Source organism: Trachurus japonicus, chromosome 11 (assembly GCF_045865225.1).
Source record: "Trachurus japonicus isolate A0001 chromosome 11, Traja_1.0".
Lineage (NCBI taxonomy): Eukaryota > Metazoa > Chordata > Actinopteri > Carangiformes > Carangidae > Trachurus > Trachurus japonicus.
In genome coordinates, this window is record NC_140917.1 from 18,969,908 (window position 1) to 18,986,342 (window position 16,435).

General features: G+C 39.7%; 1 protein-coding gene across 1 annotated transcript in view; it reads left to right on the forward strand.

Annotated features, from left to right (window-relative positions):
* Positions 1-16,435, forward strand: part of csmd3b (CUB and Sushi multiple domains 3b) — a 328,749-nt gene that overhangs the window by 199,791 nt on the left and 112,523 nt on the right. The window contains exons 8-10 of the mRNA XM_085791506.1: positions 3,529-3,606; positions 7,839-7,926; positions 8,104-8,228. Coding sequence (XP_085647632.1) covers positions 3,529-3,606; positions 7,839-7,926; positions 8,104-8,228 — 291 coding nt within the window. The remainder of the gene's footprint in view (positions 1-3,528; positions 3,607-7,838; positions 7,927-8,103; positions 8,229-16,435) is intronic.

The following is a 16,435-nucleotide window of genomic DNA, read 5'->3' on the forward strand; positions in this document are numbered from 1 at the left end:
GGGTTTCAAACCCGGACCGTGGGCGTCGATGCTAATCGTTTCGCCAAGAGGACCACTTGGCAAGTGGATTAGCACGTCTTTTATGGGTGAGAGTTTAACTTCAGTACCGCTAACCGCTACACGCCGTCACTTCTCCTTACTGGTACCTCGTGACTGTTACTATACCCGCGGACCTCCGTTACATTAGTATCTGGCAACTACATCACATCCTCACCATCTCTTTGACTTGAACAAGCAACCAGTCCAATTTAAACTTCACCCTGGATCCCTCCAGATGAATCACTTTTCCTCATATCTGCCAGTTAACCATATGAGTGTTTGGTTTTTAATATAAGCCAGGTACCTCCATATTTGGAGCTGATTTTATTTTAAAATCCTTCCATGATGTTTTAGTCCTTGGTGTAGATTATATGTTAACATAGTCATCAGTAAATATTCGCTTTGTGAGGGGCATCCAGCCCAAAGCTGATGAGTTCTATTAGTGTGCATCATCCCTTTGCCTGAATCACCTCCTTAGAGAATGTCTCACTGTTCCACATTACCAGTCCTAAGAAATATGAAATCTAGCAGCATTGTTGGTAACAAACAAAGTATGACTAAAATAACACAGTCACTGAGCTGGAACCTGCCTTGGGTAGTAACAGGATAGCTGTAGCTTTTGGTATTCAAATTTGCATTGCTCTAATAATAAGAGAATAGACTGTAGCTTCTAATTTCTTATAACATGTAGATTAGTTTGCCTTTTATTTAACCAGGTTTGTTAAAGTGTCCGTTCTCTAACCAGTGAATTTACTTCACTTCCCGTATATTTGTCGCTAGTGAGATTTAGTTGTGTTAAATATGCAATATTTCAGTTCATAAATATGGTTTACTTAAATGCAGCTGCCCTTCCATCTGTTGTTTGCAGTGGAGCTGCTGCTTGTAGGCTAGAATATTAACATGGGCATATTTAACTTTGATGCATATTCACACCGGGCAGGTTTTATGATGCACATTAACAGGGGCTTGATATAGTGAATGAATTTTCACAGACAAAAACAAATTTGACTTTTAACTATTTTTGGCCCAGATTCCCAGAATTGTCTGCCTAATGGGGGAAATACATTTCAAACCTGACTGTACAACTTTGATCTAGAGCACAGCTTCCCCGAGTTGTTGAAAAAAACAAGTCTGTTGATGAACATTCTTAATTTCTGACAACTAGGACATTCTCAGATACAAATTTAATCTGAAGGCAGTGCTAGAATTATGTAAAGTATTGTTGCTCACCCCTTTTTGCCCTGATGTGCTATTGGTACTGAGACTTTCTTTTTTGCTTTATTTACAAAAATGATGACAATACCATCCATTGTCAGAAGGATGTATGCATCTGAAATTGTTGATTTCATGTCTGCATTGCAGTGGAATGAAAAATGTGTACACCCCACCTTTATTAGAGATTTTTCTTGTGAGGCATATTTTAAAATACAGCTGTCAGTAGTTGTTCCAAATTGTTTGTGAAATGACCTGAAAACAGTAGAATAAGCGTGGGACGTATGAATCACTGCTCTTAAATATTATAAATTAAATGCAGTGAAATACGCTTTTTATCTGAGAGATTGCACATACTGTATCAGATATCCAGCTTGTTCCCCCCTCATTTTGAATAGCTATGACACCAGTGTCAGGAATAATAAATTTCATCCTTTGTGTAGGTGGATCCCTGTGAAGTCAGTTAAAGTGTTTCTGCATTCTGTTTATGTCTGCATGGTTCTTAGAGGCTGCTATGAACAGTTAAGATACCCGAGTTGCAAAAACCATGCTCATTAAATGGACAATCTGTTAATGAAATCTATTATTATATAATTAAATTATTAGATGTAAGAGAAATGCATATTCATCCTCATTAGCTTGACTCATTGATAAAGTCTGTGTGTTACCGTATATTTTTTAGAAAGGCCGAACAATTAATCTAAATGTTGTCAAAGTTGCACTATAACTAGGTTTAATTATCTAAATCACAACAGATGCAATTTTTTGTACTGCGTCACGACTCTGTGGTTTTACAGAGATGCTCTACACGTACATGAACAAACTGGCTTGGTGCAAGATCCAACAGAATTCACATCATTATTCCAACTGAAATCACAACTCAGATCACAAACACAATGTTTTTTTCATATTGTTCAGCCCTGCTGCTGAGTGCCCTGTTATTAAATGTCCCATCAGGTATTTCTGTCATATAAAAACAGTGACAATATAGTGTTAGTCACTTCAACTGTCTTAACATGGAGAAAAGTGTAAATAAAGAACCATACTCACATGCATACAGTGAGCATGGTAACATTAAATGATGATGCTGGTAGGTTTATACATTGAATGCACACATTAAGTTTATTTTACATGAGATTAATTACTCATTAATGGATTTGATGCAAAGTCAACATGGTAAATTGGGTGCCATTTATACATGTGCATGTGATTAGCCTCTGTGTAGCATTTGGACCATCGTTGGCCGAAAACACACATGTAATCTAATTTAACCACGTCAAATATAATGCCACTGATGAATGTGCATATATGTAACCAGTGTATAACATTAGGATAATTGTAGCACATTAACTCATCTGCCATTTGTCAACATTCAGTGGATTAATCTGGTCATTATGAAAATGACGTCTGTCAGCCACTTTATCAGACATTCATTAAAAAGATTTGTCACCATACTTTGTCATTCAGAACAAGATATATTTTCGTTTACATTTTCATCATTTATGGTTGTGATGTATTGATTTATTTTGACAGAGCAGAGCAGAAAAAAACTGTAATCTGGAGGGAGTCAAATTAAGATTACCCAGGGGTGTTTCGTTTTTATAATTATTGCATGGATGGAGTCACATGCACTTCTCACCCACTCACTTTATCTCCTGTTCTTTTATCTTTCCAACAATACATGCCGAGCTATAGTAACACTTAAACATTGCTAACCTTGAAGTGAAACAATGTCACCCATGTTACAAAACAGATTTTACACTGACAAGAATCCCTCTGTCAGTTTGTCTCCTCTTGTGTTTGATTTACTCTGATTAAAGGAACCATTTATTTTCTAACGTACCATTATCTGAATGCTTTGATTACAGTGCTGCATCATTGTCATTTTGATTAAAGCTGCAATTTCTTTTACCAGCTTTTGTTCAGAATATGACGGGGCTTCCAGCAAAACACCTCAACATTTGATGTATGTGTTTGAGTGACAGAGAGAGAAAAAGACAAAGCTTTTTTTTTATGAACAAATACCTTGGTCAATGATTTCTGTTACATTCTTCCCCCCTTTCTGCACCTGTCTTTCTCTTTTTGTCTCTCTCTGCCCCTGTAGCTGTCTGTTTCCACCATTTTAAAATTTACTTTGCCTTTGTAACTTTATTTTCCACTGTACTCTTCTCTCTCCCAGCATTGTGAGGGAGAAGAAATTTACTTTTTTTTAAATTCCCACTCAATCCTATCTGTTTTCAGATTTTTCTTCTCTTTTCTGTATTCTGTCTTCTGCAGTGAAGCGATCAGTAGATTTTAAATCGCGGGGCGTTAAATTATTCCCTGGCAAAGACTCCGGCAACAAGTTTTCAATATGTGAGTTTACATCTTAATGTCACCTTGGCTTATGAACTAATGTGTGATGGCTCGGTTTGGCGAGGACTGCCTTTGTTTTTTGCTTTGTTTTGTTTTTTTGTTTGCTTTGACTCATTTTTGTTTCTCAAAAAGGCTGTTACACTCAACACTTTTGCGCTTCTGATTTGACCCACAAACATCCTGCCTTACATTTATTCATGCTACCATTAATTCACAGACACATAGTGAAAAAACCTTATGACTGACATCTTTAAAATGTGACATTTTTGTCACGCAAATGTGTTGAAGACGCCACAGCCTTTGTAAGAGCATGCTCTTGCTATTCTTGACTGTTTTGATGTTTTGTAAATGTATTTTGGTCATGGTGTCTTGGTTTATGCATGCTTCTTCATGGCTGGCTTTGATATATTTAATCACGGCTTGTTCAGCTAAGCTTAATCATGGTTTGTTTTGGCTTGCTTTGGGCTTGTTTAGGGAATGTGCATCAGCTGTAATATTGTTTACCGCCCCCTCCTGTCTCTTCTCTTCTCTTCTCTTCTCTTCTCTTCTCTTCTCTTCTCTTCTCTTCTCTTCTCTTCTCTTCTCTTCTCTTCTCTTCTCTTCTCTATGTTTTTGTAGACTTCTACACAGGTCATTGAGGCATCATTGGGCCAATGGTCTATTGCAGACTTATTATTCCACTCCAGATACACACCACTAAAATCAAGGGGTTCAAATTCAATAAGTACAAAAAAAGTTACATTTAGTTTATCCTCTTTCCTTTAACTTTGTGAAATTCCAAGTCAATGGAAAGTCGTAAATTAGACACCCTGAATTGAAATGATCAAGTATAAGGGCGCCTGTGGATCATAAGTCATTTGACATCCTGTAATGCATAAGGAAATGGCCACATGAACATTATTCCATTCTGTTTGAAGCCTCTTCAACACACTGACGTTGGGAGAGCATGCACAGGAAGCATGAAAAATCGCCCAAGTAAAAGAGTGGTACCTTTGTTACTGAGGTTTCTCATAATAAAGCTGTCAGTACCCACTTTAACCTCACATATTTAAAATTAATTTTACATCCAATTTCCTCTCTATGTCTTTCTCACTTCTTTGTCTCTTTATAATACCTCTATCTCTCTCACACGCACATACTCCCATGCATTATATTTACAAGTGAAGGTCGGTTCTTTGCGTGATGAAGGTGATATTTCTGTAATTTCTCTTTAATCACAAGCAGCAACACACACATGCATAAGCACATAATTGCACACCTACAAGGACATATGCAAACATACACACTGATACAAGGACATACAGTACACTATATGGAACACAATGATGTACCCACATGTATGCGCACATAGACCGTGTTTGTCCATGTTGTGAATTGGTTTGCATGCTTGCTATTGGTACTTTTTTTTGACCATCTCTGGTTTATTTGCTCATCCAATTTGTGTTAGTGCGAGTGTATTTTTATGTGTGAATCTCTTAAATACTGTATGAGCTGCTGGAAAAGTGATGAGCTGAGCACAGCACAGAGACACAGTGCATTGCAGATTCATCAGGTTTCCTGACAGTTTGGAGACAGAGTCACGGTTGAGGTTTGGTTCCGCAGATGTGAGTTTGTGTGTTAATTAGCCAGACTCTGAGTAGTTAAGGTGTTAATTTGCTCTCCTCTTACCGTTTTAACTCAGCAGTGAAGCAGAAAACCTCATTGTGTGTGTCTGTCCGTCTGCCTGACCTATGCATGTTTCAGGTTCTGTACATGTATTTTGTGTCAGTTCATGTATGTATATGTGTGTAAGTGTGTGAATTGTGCGTGCTCATAGTACTGATACTGTAACCGGTCCCTCTGTTATGGTGTTAATAGTCCAGATGGTCAAATTAGCCGCTCCAACAAAGCAACAAACTATCTACTCTAACAAATACACACACAAGCACACACCAACCACCTGCTGGGTTTGCTGATACACACTGAACATGTACATGCATGTTAGTTGGACAGCCCAGGCGGCCTGGGTGGGACAGTGTTTGTGTGAAAGCAGAAAAGGCCAGTATAATCACCCAGCTTGTCTTTGTTATGTTTGATGGATTTTTCTGGCATCAGCACTTTAGTTTGTCTTAAGATAAAAGTTGAACATTTCATTCAGTTTCCATCAATAATTGCAACTAGAGTGCCAGAAAAGCAGAAGAAATAAACTTATTTTATTTTAATCTTGCATTTAATCAGTGTTCATTTTAAAATATTTGAAAATAAAAACAGCAAAATTTTGATTAGATGAGCAGTGACTTATTACAGCAGCAATAATAACTTTAGACATAAAAAATGACATAAAAGCTGGGTGAAGATGAGTTTCAACTGATCGGATGAAAATATGGAGGGTAAAAAAGTCACTGGGATGTGCTCAGAATGGAAATAATACTCTACTCAATTGTAATTCAATCAGACTTATCAAATAAGCAATCAGCAGAATATCACCACATTGTTGTGTATTTGCCACTTTAGAAAAATAAGCTGAATATTGTGCCACACCAGAGTACACGATTAGTTGTGTTTCCCTATCAGTCCATGCATTTGAATATCAAAATACACCATGGGGTATTTTGTTTGCTGTATAGCTAAAGTAAATAAGCAAGCCAAGACAGTTTCTCCCCCTAGTAATATTCTACTGACACCAGACATTAGGAAAGGATGAGCAACTGAAAAAAAAACACACTTCAAAAACCCTCTGAGTGTCCTAATTTAACTTTCATTGGTGTAAATGAAAGATGAGGGGTACTCAAGGATTATTCAAATAATTTTACTCTCACCCTGATCTCATTAAGAAATACGAGAGATCCCGTCATGTGGGACCCTAAATTGAGCAAAAATAGGTCATCAATGGACTGTGGCTCATTAAGATACTATATTACAGCTAATACTTTTGTTGTGAGCCAGCCTTCTAGAAACAGCTCTGTAGCCCATGATGGATCATTCTCAGCACCATAGAGGGCTATGTAAGAAAAAAGCTTTAATGTCTAATGTGTTTTGAGCTGGAAAAGTTTTTAAATGAAAAGCTTTTGAATTGGAACAGACTTATTTGTGTTTTTCATTTTTTCACTGACCTGACAGCTGTGTTTCTTTGGCTTCCCTAAGTAGACACAGAGGCTTTTTGCCTTTTCTCTCTGCCCTCATCACTTGCATACAGACACACACACTGTCCATTGCTCAAAGTAAACCCAGCAGCAATGTTTCTTGAAACTTTTATACCATTTTAAATGCTCAGGAGAAAGGAGAGACTCTGAATGGTTGAGCTTTATGAAAGCAAAAAGTCTATTCTGCGGTGTCTTTTAAGAAAAGACAGTGAAATACAACTGTGAGGTTATTTATATGGAAAAAATGGAGTCAGGGGACAGAGGAGAAGGGCAGGAAAAGATAAAAAAACTAAAGAAGTACACACAAGTGAAAAAAGACAAATAAAAACAAATAAGAAACAGGTAAAGAAAGGAAGAAAAGCCACCTACATATTCTGTGCTACAGTACAACAGGAGTACTATAATTATAGGCAGAAAGAGACAAGAAAAACAGATGCACCTTGTCAGATGTATGTTTGTCAAGGTATCGCAGCCTCAAACTATTCATACAGTTTCTTCTCTTGTCTCTGTTGTTTCGAGTGTTAGTGTCAAGATTAGCTCTCGGAGAGAATTAAGATTGTATCTGGAGTGGTGTGTCGTCCCTGTTTGACTACCTAACCGTCTAACGCATGTGTCTCTCTATCTCCTTGTCAGTCGAACCTGTTTCTCCTTTCACCTGTTTCCTGCTACCTGTAAAGTGAGGAAGTGACAGGGCAGGCAGGCTTCCAAAAACTGAAACTAAAAATGGAGAGCTGGAAATATCCAGGGGGAAGACTTTAGCTGAATGCTATCAATAGAATAAGCAGACGGGCAGTTTTAGATTCACGCTAGGATGCACTGAAGCAGTGCTCTGGTGTTAATTTGGCATCAATGTTCATACCATGCCGACATAATTAAAATATATAATTGTTTATAATAGCAACTGGGTTTAACGAACATGTCAGTGGAATTAATTCAGAATAATTAAAGTGCCAGTGTACCTATGGATGCACATATAGTAGGCTACATGTACTGAAATAGAATGTCTGTCTTAAAAGCAATAATCTGCTTTCTTTAGCTTTCCCATAGGTTTTGTTCTTGCCTTCTAACCTGTCTCTCCCTGACTCTCCACCCGTCTGTCTCTCTGTGCAGTAAATGAAGGCGGAGTAAGACAGGCGTCCAACTCCTGCCCTGACCCAGGGGAGCCAGAGAATGGAAAACGCCATGGCAACGACTTCAGGTACAATTTGTGCTCAATACCGTGCACAAGTGGACCTTATTAAATTATAGGTTTTCATTCAGACATAGAGCACACATAGGGATCTGTACATAAAGAATCCGTGTGTTTATAAAGATAATTTTTTTTCCTGTATATTGAACTCCCTTGCCTTCCCTCTGGGTGTGTGTTTTTGTGTAGCATTGGCAGTGTGGTGCAGTTCAGTTGTGGAGAAGACTATGTTCTCCAGGGCAGTAAAACTATCAGTTGCCAGAGAGTTGCCGAAGTCTTTGCAGCCTGGAGTGACCACAGACCTGTCTGTAAAGGTAAGAAATGTCCCTCCACATGCCTCAACACAAGTGTACAAAATTACTGACACCACAGTATCTCATGTTGCCAGGACTCTCAATGATACCATCACAGACACAGAGGGAGGAAGAGACTGTAATCACACATGTGAGGGGACTGTGAGAAGGCACTCAAGTAAAATGGCCCGTGTACATTGCTTCAAATTGTTGTCAGTGCGCCGCCTTGGACTCTCCTCAGGATGTGTTTGTATTGATCATGGCTGCGTTTAGACTGGAAAAAATCCCAATTCTGTTTTGAAGCCTCTGGCTATAAACTCATGAATCAAAACACACCATAATCCAATGTTTGCACTTCAGTTCGGCACAAATGTGCAGTGGTTGTCTGCTATGAAAAGGAAAGCCAGACAGTGGTCATTCAGGACCTGAAATGACACCGTTTATTGTAAACACCGTACGCTGACAACTTCTGTAACCATGCTCAATTTCTGATCATTATCGGCCAATATATTGTACAAGTCAAATACCAATTTGCAATATCTGATTTTAAAGTGATGCAAGATATTTCACAAGTTTATAGTTACAGTACAGAGACACACAGATTATGAATTTTTAGTTACACAGTGTGGGGTTTGCATGTTCTCCCTGTGCATGCATGGGTTCTCTCCAGGTACTCCGGCTTCCTCCCACAGATCAGAGACATGCAGGTTAGGTTAATTGGCGACTCTAAATTGCCCATAGGTGTGAATGAGAGTGTGAATGGTTATCTGTCTGTATATGTTAGCCCTACGATGGACTGGCGACCTGTCCAGGGTGTACCCCGCCTCTCGTCCGAAGTCAGCTGAGATACCCGTGACCCTAGTGCAGGATAAGCGGTATAGAAAATGAATGAATGAGTTACACAGTCATTCTTCAGCTTTACATACTGGTTCCACTTTCTCATCTGCCACTGTTGTAGTCCCGAAACTTGTGACACACGCGCACATATGCACACGTGCACGCACAGAGGGACCGAGACAGAGAGAGAGAGGGCGTCTGTCATGTTAAATGCCAAAGCCGTTTGTCATGTCCCCCTTCACTAGGCTTCAGACTGTGGCTGGAGACACATACTTTAACATAAAAACCAATGTTCACTGTGTGCATACATGTGTGTGTCTGAGTGTGTGTGCTTGTGTATGTGTGTGCCTCTGCCTCTATCTTTGTGAGGACCAGTTTGAATGTCATGCATTGGAGATTAGAACATTTTGAGTTTAAAGGGCTGTTTGAGGTAAGATTCTGTTAAAGGGTTCAGGTTTGGAGGAGATAGTTGTAAGGTTTGGGGTTAGAGTTTAGCTGTGATGGTTGAGGCTAGGGTTAGGGGCCCGGGAATGCATTTTGTCAGTGAGTGTCCTCACAGAGATAGTGGTGCAAGTGTGCACTGCTTAAAGCAGAAGTAGCGGAATATTTATGTTAATATAAGTCTTAAATAGTTATATCTTCCAACGACAATCACTTATATAGAGTGTTTGGTCCGAAACACGGGTCTGTCAGTCGCTCTGCTGTAAGCCGAGGAGAAAACTTTCCTTGTATCCTACAATCTTTATCCAATGAGGAGAGAGAACGGCATAAAGGGGCGGTCCTCTCTGTGTGTGCAGCCAAGGGATGCGCGTGAATGTGGTGACGTAGGGACGAGGGCAGGGACTGCTAACTCCATCGGCGACCGGATCGCTTACTTCTGCTTTAACGCTTAACTAATAGATGTAAAACCAAAAAAGTGATGACAGAGAAACAGGCAGCAGATGATGGAGGCGAGCCAAAGCTGAAATCATCCTGACATGGATGGTGACTTTATGATGTTGCGTCTCTCATCTACTGTGAGGTCAAAGTGCAAGGTCATCTATAGAGTGGGAGTCCACAGAGACTCACATTCTTGTTCGGGGTCTTGGGTGAGGGTCCTGCTCTCTGGTTAAAGGACACAGTTCAACCACTAGCCTCACCTGCTACTAAGGGTTTCACCTAGGAACCAGGCACATAGGGGGATTGATGTTGCCATGACAGCACAGACCCTTTTCAGCAGGCAAGATGTAATCTAGCCAATACAGTTTGGATATGACTTGAGCTCTGATTGGTCCCTGCCAGTCAGGAGTATTATCCAGGTCATTATCCAAGACATTATCATGATGAAACCCTTTGATTGCCTCTTTAAGAATGTTATCGGCTCTGAGGTATTAATCATCACTAAATGCCTTATAATGAGCCACTGACATTAAGCCAATCAACCCTTGCATTTACCTGTATGTGACGATGGGCTGAGTACGGTACAAGTAGGATTACCGGTGACATTAAAAGTCAGCGATGTTGTCCCCTGAAGCAGTGAATGAAGAAGAATGACCTCCATCACCATGAAACAGAGCCAACAGAGATGTTTGAGTGTGCATGTGCGGGGTGAGACACTTTCACAGAACCTTGTAGCTTCCGAGGAGCAGGTGCACATTGTCAGAGCTCTGCTGAGTTAAAACAACAGAACACTTGTATTCCCAGCACGAACATCTGCTCTGTGAACAACTTTTTGTCAAAACCGTGACAAAGTGAACGATCCTGTTCCATGGTTGTTGCTAAGTAACTAGTAATTCAGTACTAGTTGATCTTTGTTATTCTAAGCATCTCACAATGGAGGACACTGTTACTCCAGCACGGCCTCCTATTAGAATACTCAATTAATGCCACGCTATATTTAAAGGCAGGCTGTTCATATTTATTATTTACAGTTCATGATATTCTGACAAGTCTAACCATAATCACATAAAAAAAAATAAAAAAAAATCCTGATTTGTTGAAAAAGAAGGCGCTATTCTTTTTCCATTTGCTACTCTGAACCACTGTTGCATGTCATTGTTATGCAGTATATCAGTCCTCCTCTAGTCTGCATCTTCAAAAATCCTCTAAATCCCATAATGACCATATTGAGGTTGCTTGAAGGGCAAGATGCATGCAACACTGGAATCATATCTTTTTGACAACAATTGTGAGACTTTGAGCTCTATGACAAAATCACTCAAAAGAGAAAACAGAAAAGAAAAACATAGAAAATATACACTTATAGTTTATTTTTTATTTTTGGTGATGCCTCAGAGGGGAAATATAGAGACTACTTCTCTATTTTTAAACCTAGTCACAAAAATCTGTTTCCCCTTAGGGACAAAAAGCCTATATTGAAATTCTGAAAATAAAAATGTCCTAAAGGCAAGAGAGAAGGGTTAGTGTAATGCTAATAGACTGTGAATAGAATAAACTTTGCTCTTGTCTGTGAATGGTCTGTGGCTCTTATCATTAATTAGATACATTTTATTTTCTACCCTTTTTTGCCAGTCAGTACCCATTAACTAATATTATCATCATAGAGGAATCCAATCAAGATGTGTAAGGATTTTTCAGTGCACCTGACACTTCAGGCTGTATTTCAATTTCAGGTTTTTTTTAGAGGATTTAATTAATTAGGATACCCACGTTTGAAGAGGTGGACTGAGCTGGTTGAAATGCCAGAGCAGTTTCATACCAGAATGTGTAGGCCAACAAAAAAAATAGTGCTGCATATGCATAAACACAACCTGATTTGCACCACTCCACCTTGGCACAAGTATGTTGATTTGGAGCCATGAAATTACCTAACAGACGCCAGCACTAAAGTACATACTTGATCTCAGTGAAAATGGCCTTTTGCCGCTGTTTACACCTCCACTGGCTCTGCAGGTGCGTGGAAATAGGTACAATTTTGAAATGAGTTCAACAGGTAAACAAGTGTGAGAAAACAGAACAGCCACAATTGTGTTGCATTAGAAGTACTTTTGATTGTCAGGAAGAAAACATTGTGTTCTCCGATGTACAGTGTCCTTATTTAGCTTTTTTCACCCTGTTAAACAAAAATGGAATGAGAGGAGGGCTGTGTCTAGCTGAACACAGTTCGGATGTGACCTTTACATCTAGACCAGCCAATAGCCAATGTGGAAACTCATGAATAACATTGAGAGAGGCAATCTGTCAAGAAGCATCAAGCCAGCTGACTTATTAAAGGGTCACTTCTGTCAAAACACTTAAATACAGCTAAATGTGTCTATTGAAACATTAGAGAGAAGATAAAGTAAATGTATTGTGAAAATTTGCCCTTTATATCTCAACAGTGAAGCAACAAAAAGAGACAGATAAACATAAAAAAGGGTGAGAGAGGGGGCCAGTGCGTTAATCACTTTATTAGATACAATAAAACAATTACAAAGCTTAATAAAAAACAAACCACAAAAACAGCCATCAAACTGCAATGTCCTTCTGTCCACTCCTACAACACTTTATGAGAGAGAGAGAGAGAGAGAGAGAGAGAGAGAGAGAGAGAGCGCGCCCATGTGGCACCTTGATTAATGGACAGATGGCAAGGTCACAGAGCCAACTCTCTCTCTGTGCGCGTACGACCAAGAGAGAGGGAGTTCAGTTGATTTGTTCGGATATACACACAAAGAGTTCTGTGTACACATGCACACATGTTGACTTTAGAGAGGAAACAATGAAAAGAAAATAAACAGAAAGAAAGAAACAGAAATTAATGTGTATGCACTACAGTATGTACAACAACTACACTGGATGACTGTACTGTAGGTATGTGTGTGTGTGTGTGTGTGTGTCTGTGTGTGTGTGTACACACCCATTAAAGCTCTAACCAGAGTGAGGGACATTGGAAGACTGTGTGCCAGCTTAATGATGTCATCAATCATCCTCTGTGTCCATTGGTCAATCTATCTGCTCCTGGAGGCAGCCTGTTAAAACAGCCTGTTCGGCTTTCCTGCAAAATCACATCAAATCAAAACTATGAAGCCTTAGTGCGGCCACATTAACTTGATGATAAGCTCTCACTCAACTCTGATCATTATCGATATAAAAGTTTTTCTGACACTGTAATATTCATCCACACTCAAATTTTCTAGACTTGTTGGTACCATATAAAACTTTGAAATGCAGTTCAGACAAGGAGTTACTGTGATTAAAATTGAACATGATGACTTGACAAGTAATATTTGTATCCTTGTCATCGACATAAAAATAGAAGGTGCCCTTGAACCCTTTTTGTCAAAATCAGGATTTGATGATTTCATTTCAGCTTACCTGTCTAGTTGGTGACACATCATCCTTGTCAAAGTTACTTTAATGAGAACATTCCTTTTATGGGGACTGTTCTTTAATTATTAATGTACTTTAATCATGAAGTTCACTTGATGGGGAAATTACCATCATAAGCAAGTTACCCATTCCCTCAAAATCACCTTCTTCTTGCCTTGTAGACTTTTCTCAATTATCTGAAGGATTATACATTGTCAACAGGATATTTCATTAATGGATTACTGAGTTTATAAATACATTTTTGACGGCAAATATCTTAGTGGGTTGGTTATAGTATGATAGAACACAAATAAGGCAAAAACAACCTTCGTGTGCAAATCAAACATGCATCAGCGCTAAGATGACATGACATCCTAAAGTGTCCTGTGTAAGAATAGGTCCATGAATTGTGTACTCGCTAAAAACTCAAGCACATGATTTAATTAGATTTTCCGTTTGATTTATACCCAATTCTCGCACCCAGTTCTCTTTATGCACTCCGGTTGGGGTGCAGGGTGGATCACACGATCTGGAGCAGGGAGGGGTTAAGTGTCCTTGGTATGCTTCAGCAGGTATTGCTGTATGGGTGACTGGACCTGAGGCTTCCACTGGGGGGCAACTCACTAACCACAAAGGCCATCTTGCTGAGAAAGCAGCTGGGTTATAGAGCTCAAATGTGAGGCAAAGATCAGGCCAGATGAGACACTTATGAGTTTCTGCTCTGCTAGAACGGAGAACCAAGGTAAAGCTGAGCAGTTGTTTAAATTCATACTCAAAAGCATTTCTTAAAGAAACCTTGCCACTGCTTTTGGGTTGCGTCAGTTATACTCTAAAGCCATAAAACAAAACTTTGGAGAACTATGGAAGAGCAAGGGCATTGGAGCTACAGCATAAGCTTTGGCAATGTGATCCTTGCCTGAAACATAATTTAATTTTGGTCTGCCTCCCAATGGCTTGTGTGGGTATGCATGTTTGTGTCAATTTGCTGGAGTGAGAGTGAGAGAGAAAAAGTGAGAATCCTGGGGGAATCCAGTTGATCTGAATATATAAACTCAAAGGAGGATATGTTGTTTCACATGCATACACAAAAATACTCACACACACTCCCTCTCTCTCTCTCTCTCTCTCTCTCTCCCTCCCTCCGTGTTCCCAGCCTAAAGCATTCAGTTAATCTCGCTCATGATTCCAACAATATGCTTTTAGTACCAGCTAGACCTCATCAAAAATTTTAATTCAATCTAGAATTCATTATCACTTCAATGATAGTCTGGCCCTTTTGGCTTCAAGCCCTCTATACTGTGTGCCAGTATAAATAATGATGAGGGGTGGGATGGGGGGGGGCACATGGAGACAAAGTTACACAAACTAACAGACAGGCTGTCAGAGAGAGTGAAACCACCATTATGAAAGTAATAACCCAGTGCTCAAAATCTTATTTAAAGCTGCTCAGTACTCACTATAGACAGTTTAGCCACAAAGAGACAGATATTTCCGCCAAGAATTGACGGAGACCAGAAACTGAAGCTGAAAGTCGTGTTACAAGTTGACATTGTGTACATTCACTATATACGGACCACTAAATGAATACTAATTGCTTTGTCTAAGGGATGTATAAATATGCAGTTCATTGCCAGCAGCATGTTGAGCATAATAGCTTCATAAGATGATAATGAGCTCTTGTTATTTATAAAGTCAGTGAACATCTGATGAAATCTGATGAATTTTTTTTTCCATTATGCAGGAATATCTATTATTATTATGACTCATTAATATGAAAGTAAACATACAAAAGACAAAAAGAAGTGGGAAGAAAAATGTAGAGAGCAGAGATGGACAGATAATAAGCACGGATGACAGTGCACTGTGAATCATGAACTGCAGACAATGGCTGACATAGGGACCAAGACAGCGTGAATAAAAAGCAAAGAGAGAAAGACAGAGCAAGAGACGGACAGATGCAGGCCAAGAGACGGATGGAGTTTATTATAAATTATGGGATGTTAGCTCCTCTGGTAATTCTAGTGATAACTCTCTGCACTATCGCTATAGCAACACCGTGCTCATTTCTGCTGTTGGCACGGAGATGGACCGGCCATTCGTTCAGGCCACGCTGATTGAGCTGTCAATGTACACACATACACCCACTGTTTCTAAGATACACGCTCTCTTTGAGACATGCAGATAAATCATTTCTCACGTGCAACTCAAACGCACACCCACTTCATCTCTGTGTATCTATCAGTGTATAAACTGCAGTGAGCGGCACTCAAGAGAAGGTCATCTTAAGACGCATCGAGAATTAGAGAAACAAGCTACTGGGTTCAGTCAGTGGGAACTGAGGCAGAGATCCAGGCGGCAGAAAGACAGGGAAACACACGGAGAGAGAGACCGACCAGAGACATATAAGGTGTCTCTGAGGAACCTTGTACTTGTTCTGACACTCTCTTACAGCACCTCACAGACACACCTCATTACACACACGAAGAGACACACACAAACACACTGTGCTATGACTCTTTTTAACTGTCCCTTGCCGTCATTTTGACCACTAAGTCACAGTGGCAGCCAGGTGTGGAGTGTTTGTGCGACTGGGAGCATTTGTAACAATGTATTTGGTGAATTGTATATGTATGAAGTACGTTTTGATGCACATGTCTGTGTGTTTGTGTGTGTATTTTGCCTGTGTGCAAGTGTGCAAGTCTATTTTTTTTGCAGTGTAAGGTACAATGCGTGACTGGATATGCACATGTGCACATGTGTCTATTTCTAAAACGTGACCTTATAAACATTTGTGCTCATGTGCCATTATTTTGTGTGAGTGTGTGTGTGTGTGTGTGTGTGTGGCTGTTAACTGTATGTGTTCCTGTGGCCTACTGCTGAACAAACTAATTAAGGAACAAACGCTGCTTCAAACCAACCAGAAAATTACCTCCCAACTCTAACAGGACGACCCAAGGACAGAAAAGCAGGTTCCCTATCACATCAAGTCAGAACACACAGCCTAATAAAGGCTTAGTTGGTTTATCGAACAACTAGCATGTGTCATTTTCAACACCCCACTGAGTGTAACTTCAGTATTAGTGTATGACTTTCCAGCACACACA